We start from the raw sequence: 18,969 nt of genomic DNA, 5'->3' as shown, positions 1-18,969 counted from the left end.
AACTCCACCATGTAACTTGTTCATTTTCTAGCAATTAAAACAAAATAATCCACCCCAAAAAGTTGAGCAGTTCTTGAGGATGACATATTATTAGTGGTCCTTTGAGAAAGATTAGTATTTGAAAGTACTTGGTTGCTAGACCAGTTAAGGACAGACAGACTTGGTAATACACAATTCCCCTTGAGTTGTATATAGTTTAGGTGAAGGTTAATTTCGACAATGATATAGGGCTGTAAGGAGGATAAAATAATTTCACCTCAATTGTACTTTCATATGTAAACAGCTATCAGTATCTTCTTGTGGAGTGTTTTCCTGTATTTCCAAAAGGATATTGACATATTCATTTATGGGCCAAATATTTGTCAGTATCTATTATAGAACTAAAACCTCTTGTGTAATCATTTTATTTTTCCACACTGCCTTAGAATTTTGTGCAGAAATATTTCTCGGAACCCAGTTAGCTAAGCAAATTAATTTTTAATGAAATTTGCATCCTAACACAAATGTTTGTTGTAATATAGTTTTACAAGTAATTTTATAAAGTATCGAACTCTCATTTTTTCCTCTTGGGTCCATGGTAGATGATGTTCAAAAATTACATGCTTAGAAAATGTCAGTCTCAAGGTTTGAATATAAGGAAAATTTAAGGGCTTTTGCCATATGATTTTAAAAATCATTCTTACTGATCTCTGGAATTTATATAGCTTACATATGTAACCAATGGGCATACCTTATATTTTTTAGAGAAGTACTAGTTATAAAGTTAATAAGCCAAGGGACGATTGAAGAATCCATGCTAAAAATTAACCAACAGAAATTGAAACTAGAACAAGATATGACCACAGTAGATGAAGGTAAGTTGTTTGTAAGCAGAAACTTGAGTACATATTTATGTAACAATTATATGACATGACATCAAATTAGCAGTAGCAAGGGGTAACAGAAATGGCTTGAGTTCTTAACCAACTTGCAGATGAGAGATGGCTTAGGACAAGATATGCATACTCATTTCAGAAGTGCTACAATAACTAAGATCCATTTTGCCAGGATTGGTATAAACACTTTGATTTTGAAAGTTTTTTTATATTCCATCTCTAACCTTTGATGTCAAAATATGTCAGGAAATAAAATTAAGTTCAGATCCACAATTTTATGATTTGAAGTACCTACTTAAGTAATTATGTGAAACCAAAGGTTTAAATCATCACATAATATTTATTAGGTATACTAACATTTACGTTAATTTCATTTTGACTAGTGATTATTTAGTGCACTAGGGTGCAATACCAATGCTTTCTTTAAGATTTAATATAAATTTTTCAGATTGAAACAGTTGGGCTCTAGAAAGAACCCCCCAAAAAAGAGTTCTTTCCCCAACACATCACTGTGAAAAGAATAATTTCTTAAAATTTTGCAAGTTTCAAGTTTTTATTTATGTATATATTTTTAAAAAGATAATGCGTTCACATAGCTCAGAACACAAATGACATCAAAGGCCAGAAAAAAGCCTACTCCATACTCCATCATGCACTTTGCCTATAAAGGTGACATGTGACCATTTTTTTTGAGTGTGTGACCTTTGTTTTATGCTTATAAAAGCAAGTAACTATATATATTCTTTCCCCCTTTTACACACATTAGCATGCACTGTTCTGCACTTTACTTTTCTTATTTGATGTTAAATTTCATTCTAAACAAGTGATTCTGTTCTTTTTATTAAGAATGGTTCTAATATTGATAATGGTCCATTTCAGTTGTCACATTTCTGTTGAATATTTATGATGTCCAGTACTTTTCTAGGCAATATATAAAGATCAATAAATTTTAAGCTTTCAGGAGAGATGGAGGCATGTATAATCAAATTGGTAACTTGCCCTTCCTGTATAACATTTACTTCATATTGCTGTACCACCTTGAGTAGGTGGGCATTAGAGAACATTTAACTGGGTAAAAAGCAACTGGTTAAACTGTAAAAATGAGCATGAGAAGGATGATCATAACTTAAACAATTAACAGTAATTACTGTACTTTGTATGGTGAGGCAACGTGTCAGTTTCAGATTATCCAGCAAAGGCAATAGAATGAACATAAAAGATTCCACTTGAACATTGTTTTTTTCCTGATTATTATGTTAGGCCAGTTTTATAATGTAGTTGGTCAATTAAATACATATGTTAACTTCTCATATTTGAATGTTTGCAGACACCAATCCATGTATATGGATTGTATTTTTGTCCTAACAGTAAGTCTCTAAATACAACCTTATTAGTTAACAATCAGGGACTCAGCTGTTTGTTGGATGCCCAATTATCATAACTTTAGATCTTTTCTCATTGGGCTAGTTCGTTTTCCCAGAAAGAGAATCCCCTATCATATGAGGTTCAAATGGTGAGGAAAAGTGATTTAGCCAATTGATTGTATTGTCCCAACCAAGCAGTTAGGAAGGGAAGATTGTTCTCAAACTCTATTGCATTTTTTGCTTGTGATGTAATTTATCTTCTTTTTTTTTTTTTTAACTTTCTCTCCCCTTCCCCCCCTCCCCCCCCCCCCCCATTTTCTGCTCTCTGTGTTCATCCACTGTGTGTTGTTCTGTTTCTGCTTGCATTATCAGATGGCACCAGGAAACTGTGTCTCTTTTTTTTTGTTGCATCATCTTGCTGTGCCAGCTCTCTGTGTGTGTGGTGCCATTCCTGGGTGGGCTGCACTTTTTTTTCACGTGGGTTAGCTCTCCTTGCAGGACTCACTCCTTGCATGTGGGGCACCCCTATGCATGGGCGCACCTGCATGATGGCACTCCTTGCGCACAGCAGCACTGTGTGTAGGCCAGCTTACCACACAAGTCAGGAGGCACTGGGTATAGAACCCTGGACCCTCCATATGGTAGGCAGACACTCTGTCAGTTGAGCTTTGTCCACTTCCCAATTTATCTTCTATTGATGGAAGAAAAATATGTAGCATAAAGATGATTTTGCCATAGAAGTCAAAGCAATTTATTTTTCCAAGCAATTTGTTTTTATAGAGAGAGATTCATAATGTAATATTTTCTCACTAGTTCTTACTCACCTACAGTAAATCCCCCACAAGATAACTTTCAAAAAGAAAAAGAGCTTACCTTTAATTTTTATATCTTGGGGTTAATCAATGGCTAGGTCTGCTGGGCAGGCTTTAAGCAGTCTCTACTCCTTCATCCCGTTTCTAGCTCCATCTATTCCCCATTCATTAACTCCATTTTCTGAACTTCAGGGAATACTGGATATGAAGTACACTACTTGCATTTCTCATCTCAGATACTTTAGTTTTCTTCTTTCTTTTTCTGCCAGTTTGTTCCAGTTTTACATCTGCTTTTCATCTTCCAAAATTTGTTGAAAGCTCTCTTTGGACTGTTATCTTTTCTCCCACTCTTTCTCTTGTTTCATGCCCTCCCCCTTGTGCTCATGGCATTTAATGGTATTCAGGTGGAATCAGAGGTGATGTGTATGTTCATTCCTATTTCATCATAATTCTTGTTTATATAAATCTGTTCAGTCTAAAATTTCACCTGACAATTTCACCTCAAGTTTTGTTAAAATAGCTACTTATTTCAGCTATGCTCTTAGTCCAGTAGCTTTAAAATGTTTACTTATAAAGAATTTTTCCTCCAGTTACCACTCTTCACATCTATAGGAAATATTACTCTTTTTATCTTGTTAAAATTACTTATAAATCAGTTTTTCTCAGTTTTATTTCAAAAGAAAAAAAATTGTAGACTCAGGATACATTTTACTTTATCTCTTAGCTATAATAATTTTATCTGCAGCTATGTACTTGATTTCGTTTACTAATTATGACACTGAACTGATGAGTGTACGTATATGTCCTTTCATAGTCTATAAACAAGTATATATATATATATATTTAACATCAATTTTATTGGTACATATTAGTTGTTCTCAAATTGCTATCTCTGGAGCTGGAGGCTGGAGTGTCAGTGAACCTGAAAGTTTGTACATTTTTTTATTCCTGTGTATATGTATGTTTTCTACAGAAAAGAGGAGATAAAAATACTTTCCTAGTTTTAAGTTATAACTGATTTGTAGTTACGAATGTATAAAAGGTCAGCAAATACTTATGTGTTTCCAGTGGTGCCACTGTCAATAACCAGTAAATTAACAAATCAGTTCATCTTAAAATATTGTGAGTGAAATTTGAGTTGATCAAGGATGGCTGGATTCTATGCCATCATACAGGTTATTTTTACACCTTAGAAAATCTTGAATACTTCCTCTAAGTGTCTAGGTACTGGGATCCCATTTGCTTGAAATATGAGGCAATCGTTGGATTTTAAAAAAGGTAATTTACAGCAGGTAATTTAATCTTCAACTGGTATGCTGTACTTAATTAAAATTTTGTTCATGTGTATGGGGTGGGTCTAGGTCAGTGTTTATATCTTTGGACCAAAATTAAAGGTATGGACTAAATTGTTTCTGTTAGGTTGAGATTTGGTGACTTGGCTGTTTTTGTTTTCTCTACTCATTTTATTACATAAATGGTTTTCTTTCATTTAGCAAATGAGAAGAACAAGTACAATGTGCTATATGAATAAAATATGGTACATACTATTTATACCTATCTTTATTTAGCTATGTCTATATAAAACAAACAATCTGTAGATTTTAAGACTGAAATATGCTACGCTAGCAGTATAAATAAGATCACAGAGGAAGTAGCCCTAATGTATATAGGGGCTTAGGGAAGGTTTTTAAGAAAAGGAGACATTGAAGCAAACTGGACCTTGAAAGATGAATAGAAAGTCACCAAAGGTAGAGAAAATAGAGAATATAATTTATAAAACAAAATATTGTAATGAAACTTTTAATACCACTTTCTGACTTGCAGGTGACGAAGGAAGTATGCCAGCAGATATAGCCACATTACTAAAAACTTCAATGGGCCTGTAAAGTAAGAATTGTGAATTCCTAATTGACGAGGAAATATCAACTTGGTGCACTCAAAGACATTTACATTATGATGACCATGGGGTTTATGAACATTTATAACTTTTTATAATTTCCATATTGCATTTCTCATAGTATGGACAACTTTTTTGCCACTAACTGAATTCTCCAGATACTCACCTGTGAAATTTCCAAAAAAGCCACAAATATGTAGTGTTTAAGATGTTGAATAATCATTTTACAAAGCAGTTTTCTGAATGGGGGATTAGTTGGTGATTGTTTGTAACAAATATGCTAATGCTTTAGAAATGTCAGTATTTTTGTAATTATTTCTACCTCCAAATATATATATATTGTCTTTCACTGGATAATGTGTGTAGATTTTTACATGTGCCTTATTTGACAATGCTTATGTCTCGTTTTGCTTGTCTCATTTGAAGTTCTTTTTTATTATGTTAGCTTAAAGAATGCAGCTGTATAGTTTATATAGCTTTAGTTTCATTGCTATTTGAAGCAGATGTTCACCACTGTCAACAAGAACTCAACCTGAACTTAAAGGTGGCAATCCATATACTAATATCCCCCAGCTCCTTTCAAGTACTTCTGTTAAAACAAATTTATTTGGCTAGGCACTAAGTTGTTTTCCAGTGAATAGTAACTAAAAAAGTCCTTATCTTGCTCCATGGATTAATTCCTTCTATTCATTTCCCAACTGCACTAATTGTGCTTATTACTCTGCCTATTCTTGTGCATGTTTTCATTGATTTCCCTCTTCTAGCTTTTGCTTCTCTTGAAATTGTTGCCCGGTCACTTCTGCTCCAGATCTCTTTACTCTTTAAATAATAATTTATTCCTGCCACATCTCCATGTATCAGCAAAATGGTGATATTTTTCTAGCCTGGCAGAACAGAATAACTTAAAGCTATTTCACTTCAAAGCAGACTGAATGTGACTTCATGTTAAGGCAGCATTAGGTACTGCATGGAAATAAGTCATTAACTTTAAACTCTTATCAAATATAATTTACCAGTTTCCAGAATTTCCAGTACAGGTCCTCCTGAAGAGAGCCGTTCAATTCCAATTCAGTGTGGGTGACAAAGTGAAATTTAGAAGTAAAGTTGTCTATTTAATATTTAACTCCTTATTAAGTCTTTCTTTAAATTTTTGCCTGTCAGTCTATATTGCTGTTTTTATTATACATCAATTTCTTTGTATAACTTGTGAGTTTCATGTGTTATGTTTTTATTATGTAAATATCATTATAAATAAACTTATTTATAAATCAGTGACTTGTTAATTATTGGAGCTGATATCTTCGTGGATGGATTCTTGCCTTGCCAAGAAGCTAGGTAATATAATCCTCTGGATTTAGAAGACAAAAGAACCTATTATAGTGATTCTTGAGATACTCTAGACTCTGAAAGCTCATGTGACTCCATAGCCTTACTCAATCTTGAAAGTATATTGTACATACTAAGGATATTTTAGTGCAGCAGGGCCAGAAGGAATCTGCAGGTGTTGTTACTACCTCCTGTAACATCATAGTACCCAAATCACTTAATCAAATTGCTGGGATTATCTTCTAAAATTTCATAATGGATTTTTCATAACTTTTCTATTTTGTAATGTATCATCAGCAATAGGCTATTTTGTTGTTTTTGTTTGTTTTTAAAGATTTATTTTTATTTATTTCTCTCCCCTTTCCCCCACCTTCCCCCCCACCCCAGTTTTCTTTTCTCTGTGTCGATTAGCTGTGTGTTCTTCTGTGTCCGCTTCACTTTTTTCGCACTGGGCGGCTCTCCTTATGGGGCACTCTCCTTGTGCATGGGGCTACCCTACGTGGGGAACACCCCTGCATGGCACAGCACTCCTTGCACGCATCAGTACTGCACACGGGCCAGCTCATCACACAGGTCAGGAGGCCCTGGGTTTGAACCCTAGACCTCCCATGTGGTAGGTGGACTCTCCGTTAAGCCAAATCTGCTTCCCAATCAGTTGTATTTTGAAATCCTTTTTAATGGTTTCTAAGCCTTCCATTCCCTTAAAAATATATATTAAGTGAAAATTAGATCATAGTATATTCTTTTTTTTTTATTCATTTTCAAAAAAATATTACATTAAAAAAAATGAGGTCCCCGTTCACCTCCCCCCCGCCCCCACCCCACCACTCCCCCATCAGTAACACTCTCCCCCATCATCATGACACATCCATTGCATCTGGTGAGTACATCTCTGGGCATCGCTGCACCCCATGGCCTGTGGTCCACACCATAGCCCACACTCTCCCACGTTCCATCCAGTGGTCCATGGGAAGGACATACAATGTCCGGCAATTGTCCCTGCAGCACCACCCAGGACAACTCCAAGTCCCGAAAATGCCTCGACATCTCATCTCTTCCTCCCATTCCCCTCACCCAAGCAGCCACCATGGCCACTTCTTCCACACCAGTGCCACATTTTCTCGATTATTAACCATATATTCTTAATATTGTCTGTTTCTCGACAAACTTGGATTTATTACTTAGGATGTATTCTCATTAGTCCCTTAATTGGGCTGATGTCAGTAAATATTGTAATCCATCATCAGTAAAGAGAGCAAATTCAGTTTTTGGAATAATAGCTTGATGAAGTGAAGCATCTTTTTTAAAATGCAAATCACAGGGATAGAAGACATCTTTTATGTGTTTTTATAACTATTCCTGACTTCCATAGACTTGTAGCTTTTTGCCAGCAGATATTTATGTTGACACATTAACTAGTCTATTCCTGTAGTGGAGAGGTAGGGATATCAGGAGTTTTGGTTTCCATTTCTGTCACCTTAATACCCTAAACTGTTAAATAAAATTAAGGAACTGGATCTTTTCTTCCAAAAACGCATGGTATTTTTCCTGGTTAAAGATGATACGCAATTCAATTTCTGCTCTTCCACTCTTACTCTTTAAACAAGGAAACATTTAATTTGGATACAGGATGTGATAACATTTTCCTTCAGTATAAAAGGGTGACTGGAAGGTTTCAGTGCTGCTATTGAAATTAAGTGTTTCCTTAGGAAAGCCTTTTTGCTTGTATTTTTACTTGAATTACGATTCTTGCAAACAAGATTATCTTATTTTGAATTTTCATAATTTTCAATGAGCATCATTTACCACTTTTAGCAATTTCTGTTTTAATTAAAGCTTGTCAGTATAATTATGTGGAGGGAAATTGTCATGTATAATAGGGAAGAAAAGTTACCACCTTTATTATGTAGGTATTTTCATTTCCTGAAAGATAATTTTTTTTTCTGTACGTAGATGATATGTTAGAGTGTTTTGTAATGAGATTCTGTGTAAGCTATCATTTATTAACAGTCACTAGTGATGACAAAACTTAAATAAATGCAAACAGTCAAGGTACTTGAGGAATACATTTTGTTTCGGTGTGTAATTCTTAATAATTTATAAAGTAAAATTTTTTACCATTTCAGAAAACAAACGTTGGGAGGAAAGAAGCACCTTAAGCAAGATCATAGCTAGCTGAGATTTTCCTTTCCTTTCTTCTTCCACACCCCAGGTTTTGCCTTTTAAATTTCATGTTCCCTTTCATCAGCAGTTTTTCAACTGCAAGGCCATCTATTTCATTAGTCTGGCTCTATATCTCTTGACGTACCAAGGTTAGACAATCTAATATTGACATGTAAATTAAACCAAAATTTCATGTTTCAGTCATGTAAAATTATATGGTCTAAAATGGGAAGGATCTAAATGTATAGTTATTTGGAAGTTTTCTGTTGTTTTATTGCTTATTTATAGTCAGTTCTTACTTTCCATGGTGGGAACTATAAAATTGACTGCAAGCTGAAATTGTGCAAAGCAGTCTTAACTGGGAAATGGATCTGTGAAATTTAGAAATTTTTGTTAAAGCATTTTTTAAAATATTCTTATTGTTGGTTGTAGATATATGAATAAATTTAAAGGTAATATAGAACACTATAATTTGAAATATTAGAAACACTGAGAATTACAAGTGTTTTATTTCTTTGTAAAAAAACTTATCATGTATGGTTTGAACAGGAGTTTGTCTTCTCATTGTACAGGTTAAGAGCAAGCATCTTTTCTATACCGTGGCAAATTGTTACACTCTTCTCTATACTTGGATCCATTTCCAGTGTTTTATCCTTTGTTCTTATTATGTCATCAAATATCTTTTCCTTAAATGTGGAGTATTTTTGCCAGTGAAACTTCCTCTGAAATATCTTTTTACTTTTTGTCAAAATTACTTTCCTCATTTATGGTGGTAAGATCACCTTCACTTAGTTCCTCTGGGTGCATATCCAGAGCCTTTTGAATGGCCACAGTTTCAACATTCCCACAGTCAGCTTTTTCTTCTAACTCCATTAATCTTTAGTGGGAATTTTATTCCATTGTTACTACTTTTCATTTCTTTGCTGCACTTTCAGTTTTGTTAGCCAATTTTCTCTTTTGATTACCCATTTTTATAAAACATCAAATGGGTTTATCACTGGGAAACGGAAAGCACAACTACATGCTTTGCTGTCTATAAGTGAATGCTCAGTGACCAAATGACTAAATGTTTGTTATTTTCTCTTTAAAAGGAAAAAAAGGCAAAGTCTTGGTGGAGCTGAGGAGAGAGGTGTGGATTATCTGGCAGGCCAATGCACTGAGTGCACTTAACTGATGGGAGTGGTGTGAGGAACAACAAAGTATGAAGGCAGAATGCAACATCTAGAGTTTGGTTTGGGGCCTCTGTTGTATCCAGTTGGCAATGGCAGGAATATCTTGAACTTTCTTCTGTAAAGTCACCAGCCTGGGATGAATATCCAGCAAGTCAGGTTTAAAGACCACAAGTGTGGTACTGCAGATATCCCAGTAGAAATCTGCCCAAGTTATCTAGTTTAAAGGAAACAAAAAAACATGCTCATTTGATCATAAAAGGCATAACTTTATCAGCTATACAGAGCTATACTTAATTGCTTTATCAGTTATACAGAGCTATACTTAATTGCTTAAATCTAAAAGATAGTTTAAAACAGTTTTATTATAAAAGCATAATCTTACAGAAAATTAGAAAAATGCAGATAACACCATACTCTTACCACCCTGAGATTGCTACCATTAACTCTTTGGTGTATGTTTTTCTATGTGTATATGTACCTCTAATGAGTTTTTATTAAAATGAGATCTTAACATACATACCCTTTTGTAATCTACACCTCTCTGGGCTATCTAATACCCAACCCATATATTTCCAACTGTTGCCAAAATGTCCTTTACGCATAAAAGACTCTAATCTTGTTTCATGTCACTGAATTATTGAAGAGTCTGGACTAGTCCAGAATGGCCTTTCTTCAGAATTGGTGTGATTACTTCATCTTGTTGTTTACCTTGATAGTTTTCAAGTTAAACATTTTTAGGCATTTTTGGTTAAAATACATTATATTGCATCATCAGGAGAAATAATATATATAGTTGTCTGACCATTAGTGGGAAGCTGAGATTGTCCACTGGATTAGGATGATGACAGTCTGATCCTACCCTTACACGTTTTGATTTGTTGTTTTTGTTTTTGTTTCTGTGACTAGAAACTTATCTAGGCTAGTTTGGCTCCATACGAATATCAACTGAAGAATGAAGTTTAAAGATAGACAGTTTTTAGCTTTTTGTTTGGAGTTTCATAAGGTTGATTGCTACTGTTTCATAAACTTGCTTGCTGAACATCTGTCAGCCAGAAGAAACTTGGTTAGAGAATTCAGTTAGGTTAAACATTTACCAAGCACCTACCATGTTCCATGCACAGGTCCAGGTGCTGGGAATTCATTGAAGAGCAAGACGCAATGCAAGTCCCTTCTCATGCAGCTTTTATTTTTGAAGGGGGAAGACAATTTGTAATATGTAAGCTGATAGGTGCTATGAAGAAAATGAAGTGATGAGATGGGCTTTTGAATGGGGGCATTTAGGCCAAGACTGGAATAATAAAAAGGAACCAGACATACAGTGATCTAGAGATAAGCATTCCAGGCAGGGGGACTGGCAAGAATAAAGGCTTTTAGGTAGGAGTGTGTCTGTGTCTGTGTCAGAAGAAAAAGTCCAGTGGGTTGAGACACTGAGGAAGGAAGAGAGTGATAAGAGATAGGTGGGTCTGAGAAATTGTTTTAAAATGTCAATAGGGCAGATAGAGGACCATTTTAGGAAAGGTGAGAGGAGTCATTGAGAAGAAATGAAGGAGTGTGTGTTGGGCCGCAAGTTGAGGATAAAATTGTAGCTAGTGTGCTTTTTTACTCTAGAAGAACAGATATTAATCAGTGTAAGGCAGACAGTAATGATTGTGTAACGGGACCGCTGCAAAAAGCAATCTGAGACTACTAGAATGCAGTCTCCTTGAAGGCAGGTATCCCCACCACCAACAACATCTATATCAGATTGAAAGTTGATATTTTGGCAAGATTACTTCATAAGTGATGGTGTTCTCCATCAGTAGGCCCATAATAACTGGTTCTTTCACTTTTTTGTGTGATATTAGCAATTATTGATGATAGTACCTAGAACCATGAATTCATCACAGCTTGCAAAATGGTGATAGTCTGTTTCAAATTCTCATTAACAAGAATACTATTAATATTTTTAAGAAGAGGAACTTTTTTCATCTCTTTTTGCTAGCTTAAAGTACAATTTGCATAGGAAAGGCAGGATAAATTTTTTAAAGCAATTTTCAGAATAATCTGGCTCCTTAACATCTTCCGAAAGTAACCAAAGAAGTTTGGTTTTCATTATTTTGTTTTTGTGTGTGTGTGTGGTGCTCACTGTCCTAAACACATGGATTGATTCATTTTAATGTCACTACCCTTAATATTCTTAATGAATCTTGACTTGTTCTATCTAGCCATTGGTAGCCTTTTCAAGTTGACTTCTGAGCCCTTTTGACACAGCCTTGTTGTCTTTGATAGTGTATTTGCTTCTGGTATGACCAGATAATTCCCAGCTCATCTTTTACATTTCATGTCCCAAATACTAAAAGGAGCCCTGATTCCTCTTAGTATTTAGAGGTCAGAATCTAGGTGCTAGGGGTCCTGAGGACTATAGGATAGATCATTGTTTCAAGAGAAAAAGACACAAAATGCCGTCTTATGTTAAAACATTATGAGTCTATACTGTTAAAGATCATTCAAATTCAGGAAAAGGATGTTACTTAACCTCACTGATCTTTACATCTCTATCTCCTTCCTCCTACACTGAAAATCTGGTTCTCAATGCCATCAATTTTTTGTGGCTTTATCCCACAATGTAGATATAATAGAACCATAAAAACAACAGCAACGGTATTACCACAATATGATTACTGGAAGTGGTGTACAATTTTTATTTCTCATCCTCAGAAAAGAATTATCTGTCTTGAGATGTATAGTCAAAGTGTTTTAGGAGAGGATTATGTAAAGATGGCATAGTAGCAAGCTACAGAAACAGTCCCTCCATCTGAACAATTATCAAACAGGCAGAAACTGTCTGAATCAACTATTTTAAAACTCTGGGCTCTAGTGTACATTGTGCAGCATCCAAGAGGTGGAAGAGGCTGGTAAATATCACCTAATTGCACTCTGCACAGCAGCAACTGTTGCCCAAATTAGCAGGCAGCAGTAAGGTATGACAAAAATTGCTAGTACCAGAGTGGGACATAAAGACCAGTTCCCCAAAATCTGGGGTAAACAATCTGAGCATTGATCACTGCTTTTGATTAACTGCCTTCAGATCCTAGAGGCCTGGCTCTGAGCACAGCCATTGTTCCAACCTAGCACAAAGGTGGCACAGGAGACTTCGAGATGCCACACATCCTCAGAGCTGTGGAGGACAGTTAAGGGGCTACATTTGCTGGTCACATTCTGAGACATGAAAGCATATCTGCAGGGAACCTTGGGGGGAGCTCCAGGCACCCTTCCTGTCCCCTCTTTCATTCCTCCCCAGGGCAATTTGGAGCCAGCTGGTATATCCATAGTGGGTCCCTGGCCTTGTTTCAGCTGGGAAAGACTCACTTGAGCAACTCCTCTCTGGCATACCTCCAGGCAAAATCAACTTGAGACAGGAAAACAGAGTAAGACACAATTGAGTTGGTTGGCCTGGGGAGAGGGGAAAAGTCAGCTTACTGGGGAGTATAGAGGGCATTCAAATTCCTGAAAACGGGAACAACAAAGGCCACTAGCAAGTACAAGCCAAGGATAAGATAGAGACCCAGAAAAGACAGAAGGTCCCTGCGGAGTCCTTTATTTTCACCTTGGGCTGATCTTCTGGATTTGAGGTCTGAACTCTAGAGAAGAGTGCCAGCAAATGCAAAGCCAATTTGCAGGGACTGTAAAAGGTGTTTTTTGCTTAGGTTTCCTTGGTTTTATTAGCTCACCACACTCAAGAAAATCTCTACACCATGCCACTAACTGATACAAACTCAAGAAACAGACTTCTTGGAATAAATCCCAGAGTTAATATTTTTAAATATTAAATTACACAATGTGTAGCAAAAGATTACAAGAGAAAAGAAATAGGAAATAATGGTCCATTCAAAGGAAGGAGATAAAAGTCCATAAAATATCAAGACCAGACTGTAGACATACCAGACAAAGTCTTTTAAAAAGTGAACTTCAGTATGCTCAGAACGAGGGAAAGTAAGAAAAAGAACTAAGCAATACCAGGAAAAACAATGAATGAACAATATAAACATGTCAATAAAAAGACAAATTTTAAAAAGGAACTTAACGATACTAATGGAGTTGTAGACCACAATAACTCAAATGAAAAACTGCCAGGAGGGTTTCAACAGCAGATTGGAGGTAGCAGAAGAATCAGTGAACTCAGACAATTGAAATGAGTCAGGTGAGAACAGAAAGAAGAATTAGAAAAAGCAAAAATAGCCTTAGAGACCTGTAGGACACCATCAAGCATGTCAATATGCACATTATTGGAGTCCTAGGAGAAGAGAGGAAGAAGCAGAAGAAATATTTGGAGAAGTGATGACAGAAAAGTTTCCAAACTTAGAGAAGTTGTGAATATGAACATCCAAGAAGCCCAGAGAATACCAAACAGGGTAAACTTGAAGAGAAATATTCCCCAACACCTAATGGTCAAATTGTTGAGTGCAAAGAGCAAAGAAAGTGTTCTGAAAACTGGAAGATAAAAGTGACTTGTGAGAAGCGGACTTGGCCCAGTGGTTAGGGTGTCCATCTACCACATGGGAGGTCCACGGTTCAAACCCAGGGCCTCGACCCATGTGGAGCTGGCCCACACACAGTGCTGATGTGCGCAAGGAGTGCCGTGCCACGCAGGGGTGTCCCCCGCACAGGGGAGCCCCACGCGCAAGGAGTGCGCCTCGTAAGGAGAGCTGCCCAGGGCGAAAAAGTGCAGCCTGCCCAGGAATGGCGCCGCACATGGAGAGCTGACGCAGCAAGATGACACAACAAAAACACAGATTCCTGTGCCACTGACAACAGAAGCGGACAAAATAAGAACATGCAGCAAATGGACATAGAGACAACTGGGGGGGCGGGCAGGAAAGGGGAGAGAAATAAAATAAATCTTAAAAAAAAAAAGTGACTTGTTATGTACAAGGGAATACCAATTAGATTAAGTGCCAATTTCTCATAAGAAACCATGCAGGCAAGAAGGCAGTGGGTTGAAATACAGTACTCAGAGAAAATTATTGCCAATCAAGAATTTTATATCCAGTGAGACTTCCTTTCAAAAATGAGGAAGAGATTAGACATTCCCAGATCAACAAGAGCTGAGAGGGTTCATCACCACTAGACCTGCCATACAAGCAAAGCTAAAAGGAATTCTTCAGGCAGAAAGGAGAGGACACTAGAAAGTGCTTCAAAACAGCATAAAGAAGTAAAGACTCCCAGAAAATGTAATCATAAATTCTAGTACTATTGTATTTTTTGTGTGTAACTCCACTTCTTACAGTTTCTAAAATACAAATGCATGAAAAGTAATGAAAAGTCTATGGTTTTGGGTGTACAATGTATGTAGATATATAATAACTTGTACTAAGTACAAAAACAGATGGGGGGATGGAGAGGTATAGGAACAGTGTGTATGTGTTATTGAAGTCAAGTTGGTATCTAATAAAATATGATAGTTATATATTTAGGATGTTAAATTTTAACCCCATGGTAACCACAAAGAAAATATACAAAAAATATATCTAGAAAGAAATGAAAAGGGACTCAATATGGTATAATAAAAAAATCAAATAAAATGAAAATAAGCATCAGTGAAAGAATTGAGGGACAAAATGGTATCAGATGTGGAGGTAGTGGCAGGGAGAAGGAAAAACAGATATAATGCAGGGGAATTTTAGGGACTTGGAAATTGTCCTAAATGACATTGGAATGACATACAGGCTGTACTAGTCAGCCAAAGGGGTGCTAATGCAAAATACCAGAAACTGGTATATTTTTATAAAGGGTATTTCTTTGGGATAGGAACTTACAGATACCAGGCCATAAAGCATAAGTTACTTCCTTCAGCAAAGTCTATTTTCACATGTTGGAACAAGATGGCTGCTGACATCTGCGAGGGTTCAGGCTTCCTGCGTTCCTCCCTTCTAGGGTCTTGCTTCTTCCTGGGCTCAGGTTTCCTCTCTTCTTGGGGCTTGCTTCAGCATCAAACTCCGACATCAAAAACCCTCAACTCTGTCCTTTGCCATGCCTTTTATCGGTGAGTCTCCACCCCTTGGCCTAATGACATGGCGCAATGAAAGCCCTAATCATAACGTAATCATGCCCAAGTACAGACCATATTACAAACATAATCCAATACCTATTTCTGGAATTCATAACCATATCAAACTGCTACACAGGCCACTATAAATCTTGCTGTAACCTACAGAATTGGTTGGGAGAGAGTGTAAACTACAAAGTAAACCTTAATCCATGCTTAGTGTCAATGCTCCAAAATGTGTTCATCAATTGCAATGAATGTACCTCACTAATAAAGGATACTGTGAATGTGGGAGAATGTGGGGGATGTGGGAGATGTGGGGAGCAGGGCATATGGGAATCTCCTATATTTTTTTATGCGACATTTGTATACTCTATCTTTAAAAAAATAAAATATTAAAAAAAGAAAAAGATTTCAAATCAGAGACCTAAGTGCAAAACTGGAAGAACTAGAAAATAAAAGAGCAGACTAAACCCAAACTAAGCAGAGGGAAGGAAATAAAGATTTTGAGATAGAGAATAAAAAAACAATAGAATCAAGAGAACACACAAACCACCTATACTAACTCAAGAAGACATAGATGGTCTCAACAAACTACTTATTAAGAAAGAGATTGAAACAGTAATCAAAAACTTCTCAACAAGAAAAACCCAGAACTGGATGGCTTCACAGGTGAATTTTACCAAACATTCCAAGAAGAATTAACACCAATCCAGTTTAAAGTGTTCCAAAAAATTGAAGAGGAAGGAACACTCCCTAATTCATTCTACAAAGTCAACCTCATCCATATACCAAAGCCAAATAAAGATACTGCAAGAAAAGAGAACTACAGACCAAGTATTTCTTATGAATATATATGCAAAAATCCTCAACAAAATACTAGCCAATCCAACAGCATATTAAAAGAATTATACACCATGATCAAGTGGGATCATGCAAGGATGTTTTGATGTAAGAAAATCAGTTAAGGTAATATGCCACATTAACAGAAAGAAGGCAAAAAATCACTGAATCATTTTAACTAATGCAGAAAAGGCACTTGGAAAAATCTGGCACCTGTTTTTTTTTTTTTAAAAACACTTAGAAAACTAGGAATAGAAGAAAACTTTCCCTACATAATAAAGGGCATATGAAAAACCCACAGCTAACATCATACCTAATGGTGAGAGGCTGAAAGCTTTCCTTCTAAGATCAATGACAACAGAAGGATGCCCAATGTTACCACCATTATTCAACATTGTCCTAGAAGTTCTAGCTATAGCAATTAGGCAAGAAAAAATTTAAAAAAGCTTTCAAATTGGAAAGGAAGAAGTAAAACCAGCCCTATTTACAGATGACATGATGCTATATACAGAAGCCCTGAAAAAATCCACACAAAGCTACTAGGACTAATTAATGAATTCCGCAAAGTGGCAGAGTTCAAGTTCAACACCCAAAAAGCAGTATTTCTATATATGAGTAATGAACAATCTGAAGACATAAAGAAAATTCCATTGATACTAGCAACTGAAAGAATCCACTATCTAGGGAAAAAAATCTAACCAAGGATGTAAAGGGCTTCTACACGGAAAACTAAGAAACATTACTAAAAGAAATGAAAGAAGATCTAAATAAATGGAAGGGGGAAGCAAATTAGGCTCAACTGATAGAGCATCGGCCTACCACATGGGAGGTCCAGTGTTCAAACCTCAGGCCTCCTGGCCCATGTGGTGAGCTGGTCCATGCGCAGTGCTGATGTGTGCAAGGAGTGCTGTGCCACACAGGAGTGTCCCCCGCATAGGGGAGCCCTGCACTCAAGGCATGCGCCCTGTAAGGAGAGCTGCCCCACATGAAAAAAAAAAGCACAGCCTGCCCAGGAGTGGCGCCACACACATGGAGTGCTGACACAACAAAAAGAGACACAGATTCCCAGTGCCGCGAACAAGAATACAAGCGGACACAGAACACAAAGCAAATGGACACAGAGAGCAGAAACTGGGGGAGGGGGAGGAAGGGGAGAGAAATAAATTTTAAAAAATAAAATTAAAAAAAAAAAAGGCCTTTAAGGCTATTAAATAAATAAACAAACAAATAAATAAATGAAAAGACATTCCATGTTCATGATTTGGAAGACTGAATACTGTTAAGATGTCAGTTCTACATAAAGTGACTTATAGATGCAACGCAATCCCAATTAAAATTCCAATAGCCTTCCTTGCACAAATGGAAATGCCAATAATCAAATTTATATGGAAGGGTAAGGGACCCTAAATTACAAAGCTATCTTGAAAAAGAACAATGTTAGAGGACTCACAATGCCCAATCTTAAAATTTATTACAAAGCCACAGTAATCAAAATAGCATGGTACTGGCACAAGGACAGACATACAGACCAATGAAATCAAATTGAGAGCTCAGAAATCAACCCTAACATTTATGGCCAACTAATTTTTGACAATGGGGAAAAGCCCACTCGATTGGGAAAGAATAGTCTCTTCAACAAACAGTGCCAGGAAACTGGGTCTTCCATATGCAAAAGAATGAAAGTGGACCCCTACCTTACACCATATACAAAAATCAAATGAAAATGGATCAAAGGCCTAAATATAAGTAACAGAATTATAAAACTGCTAAAAAGAAAATCTAGGGAAGCATTATCATGACCTTGTTTTAAGCAATGATTTCTTAGACTTTACACCCAATGCACAAGCAAAAATAGAAAAAATAGATTAAATAGGATCTCATCCAAAATTAAAACCTTTTGCACCTCAAAGGACTTTATCATGAAAGAAAAAAGACAACATGCACAATAGGAGAAAATATTTGGAAACTACATATCTGATAAAGGTTTAATGTCCAGAATATATAAAGCAATCCTACAACTCAACAACAAAAAGACAACCCAGTTACAAAATGGGCAAAAGACTTAGACATTTCTCCAAAGAACATATGCAAATGGCCTAAAAGCATGTTAAAATATTCTCAACATCTTTAGCCATTAGGGAAATACAAATCAAAACCACAATAAGTTATCATTTCATACTTATTAGAATGGCTACTATTAAAACCAAAAATTACAAACTTTGGAAAGGATGTGGAGAAATAGGAATACTCATTCATTGTTGATAGGAATGTAAAATGGTGCAGGTGCTGTGGAAGACAGTTCTGGACTTCCTCAGAAAGTTAAGTATAGAATGACCATATGACCTGGCAATCACACTTCTAGGTACACGCACAAAAGAGTTGAACACAAGGGCTTGAAATGATATTTACACACTGATGGTCACAGTGACATTATTCACAATTGTCTAAAATGGAAGCAACCCAAGTGTCCTTCAACCAATGAAATGTATAAA

The 18,969-nt window shown here is 36.3% G+C and overlaps 2 protein-coding genes across 5 annotated transcripts in view; one reads left to right on the top strand and one right to left on the bottom strand.

Moving 5' to 3' along the window:
• The window catches only part of SMARCAD1 (SNF2 related chromatin remodeling ATPase with DExD box 1), an 82,944-nt gene extending 76,725 nt beyond the window's left edge, over positions 1-6,219 (top strand). For all 4 annotated transcript variants that reach the window (XM_004470377.4, XM_058295403.2, XM_004470376.4 and 1 more), the window contains 2 exons: positions 745-854; positions 4,876-6,219. In XM_004470377.4, the coding sequence (XP_004470434.1) occupies positions 745-854; positions 4,876-4,937 (172 nt within the window). In that variant the 3' untranslated portion in view covers positions 4,938-6,219. The remainder of the gene's footprint in view (positions 1-744; positions 855-4,875) is intronic.
• Positions 6,220-8,330: 2,111 nt separating this feature from the next.
• Positions 8,331-18,969, bottom strand: part of HPGDS (hematopoietic prostaglandin D synthase) — a 45,139-nt gene continuing 34,500 nt past the window's right edge. Inside the window, exon 6 of the mRNA XM_004470372.3 lies at positions 8,331-9,823. Coding sequence (XP_004470429.1) covers positions 9,659-9,823 — 165 coding nt within the window. The 3' untranslated portion in view covers positions 8,331-9,658. The remainder of the gene's footprint in view (positions 9,824-18,969) is intronic.

The sequence above is a fragment of the Dasypus novemcinctus genome, chromosome 1, assembly GCF_030445035.2.
Source record: "Dasypus novemcinctus isolate mDasNov1 chromosome 1, mDasNov1.1.hap2, whole genome shotgun sequence".
NCBI classification, from domain to species: domain Eukaryota; kingdom Metazoa; phylum Chordata; class Mammalia; order Cingulata; family Dasypodidae; genus Dasypus; species Dasypus novemcinctus.
The sequence above is the reverse complement of the archived record's forward strand: the minus strand, read 5'-3'. Positions and strand labels throughout refer to the sequence as shown.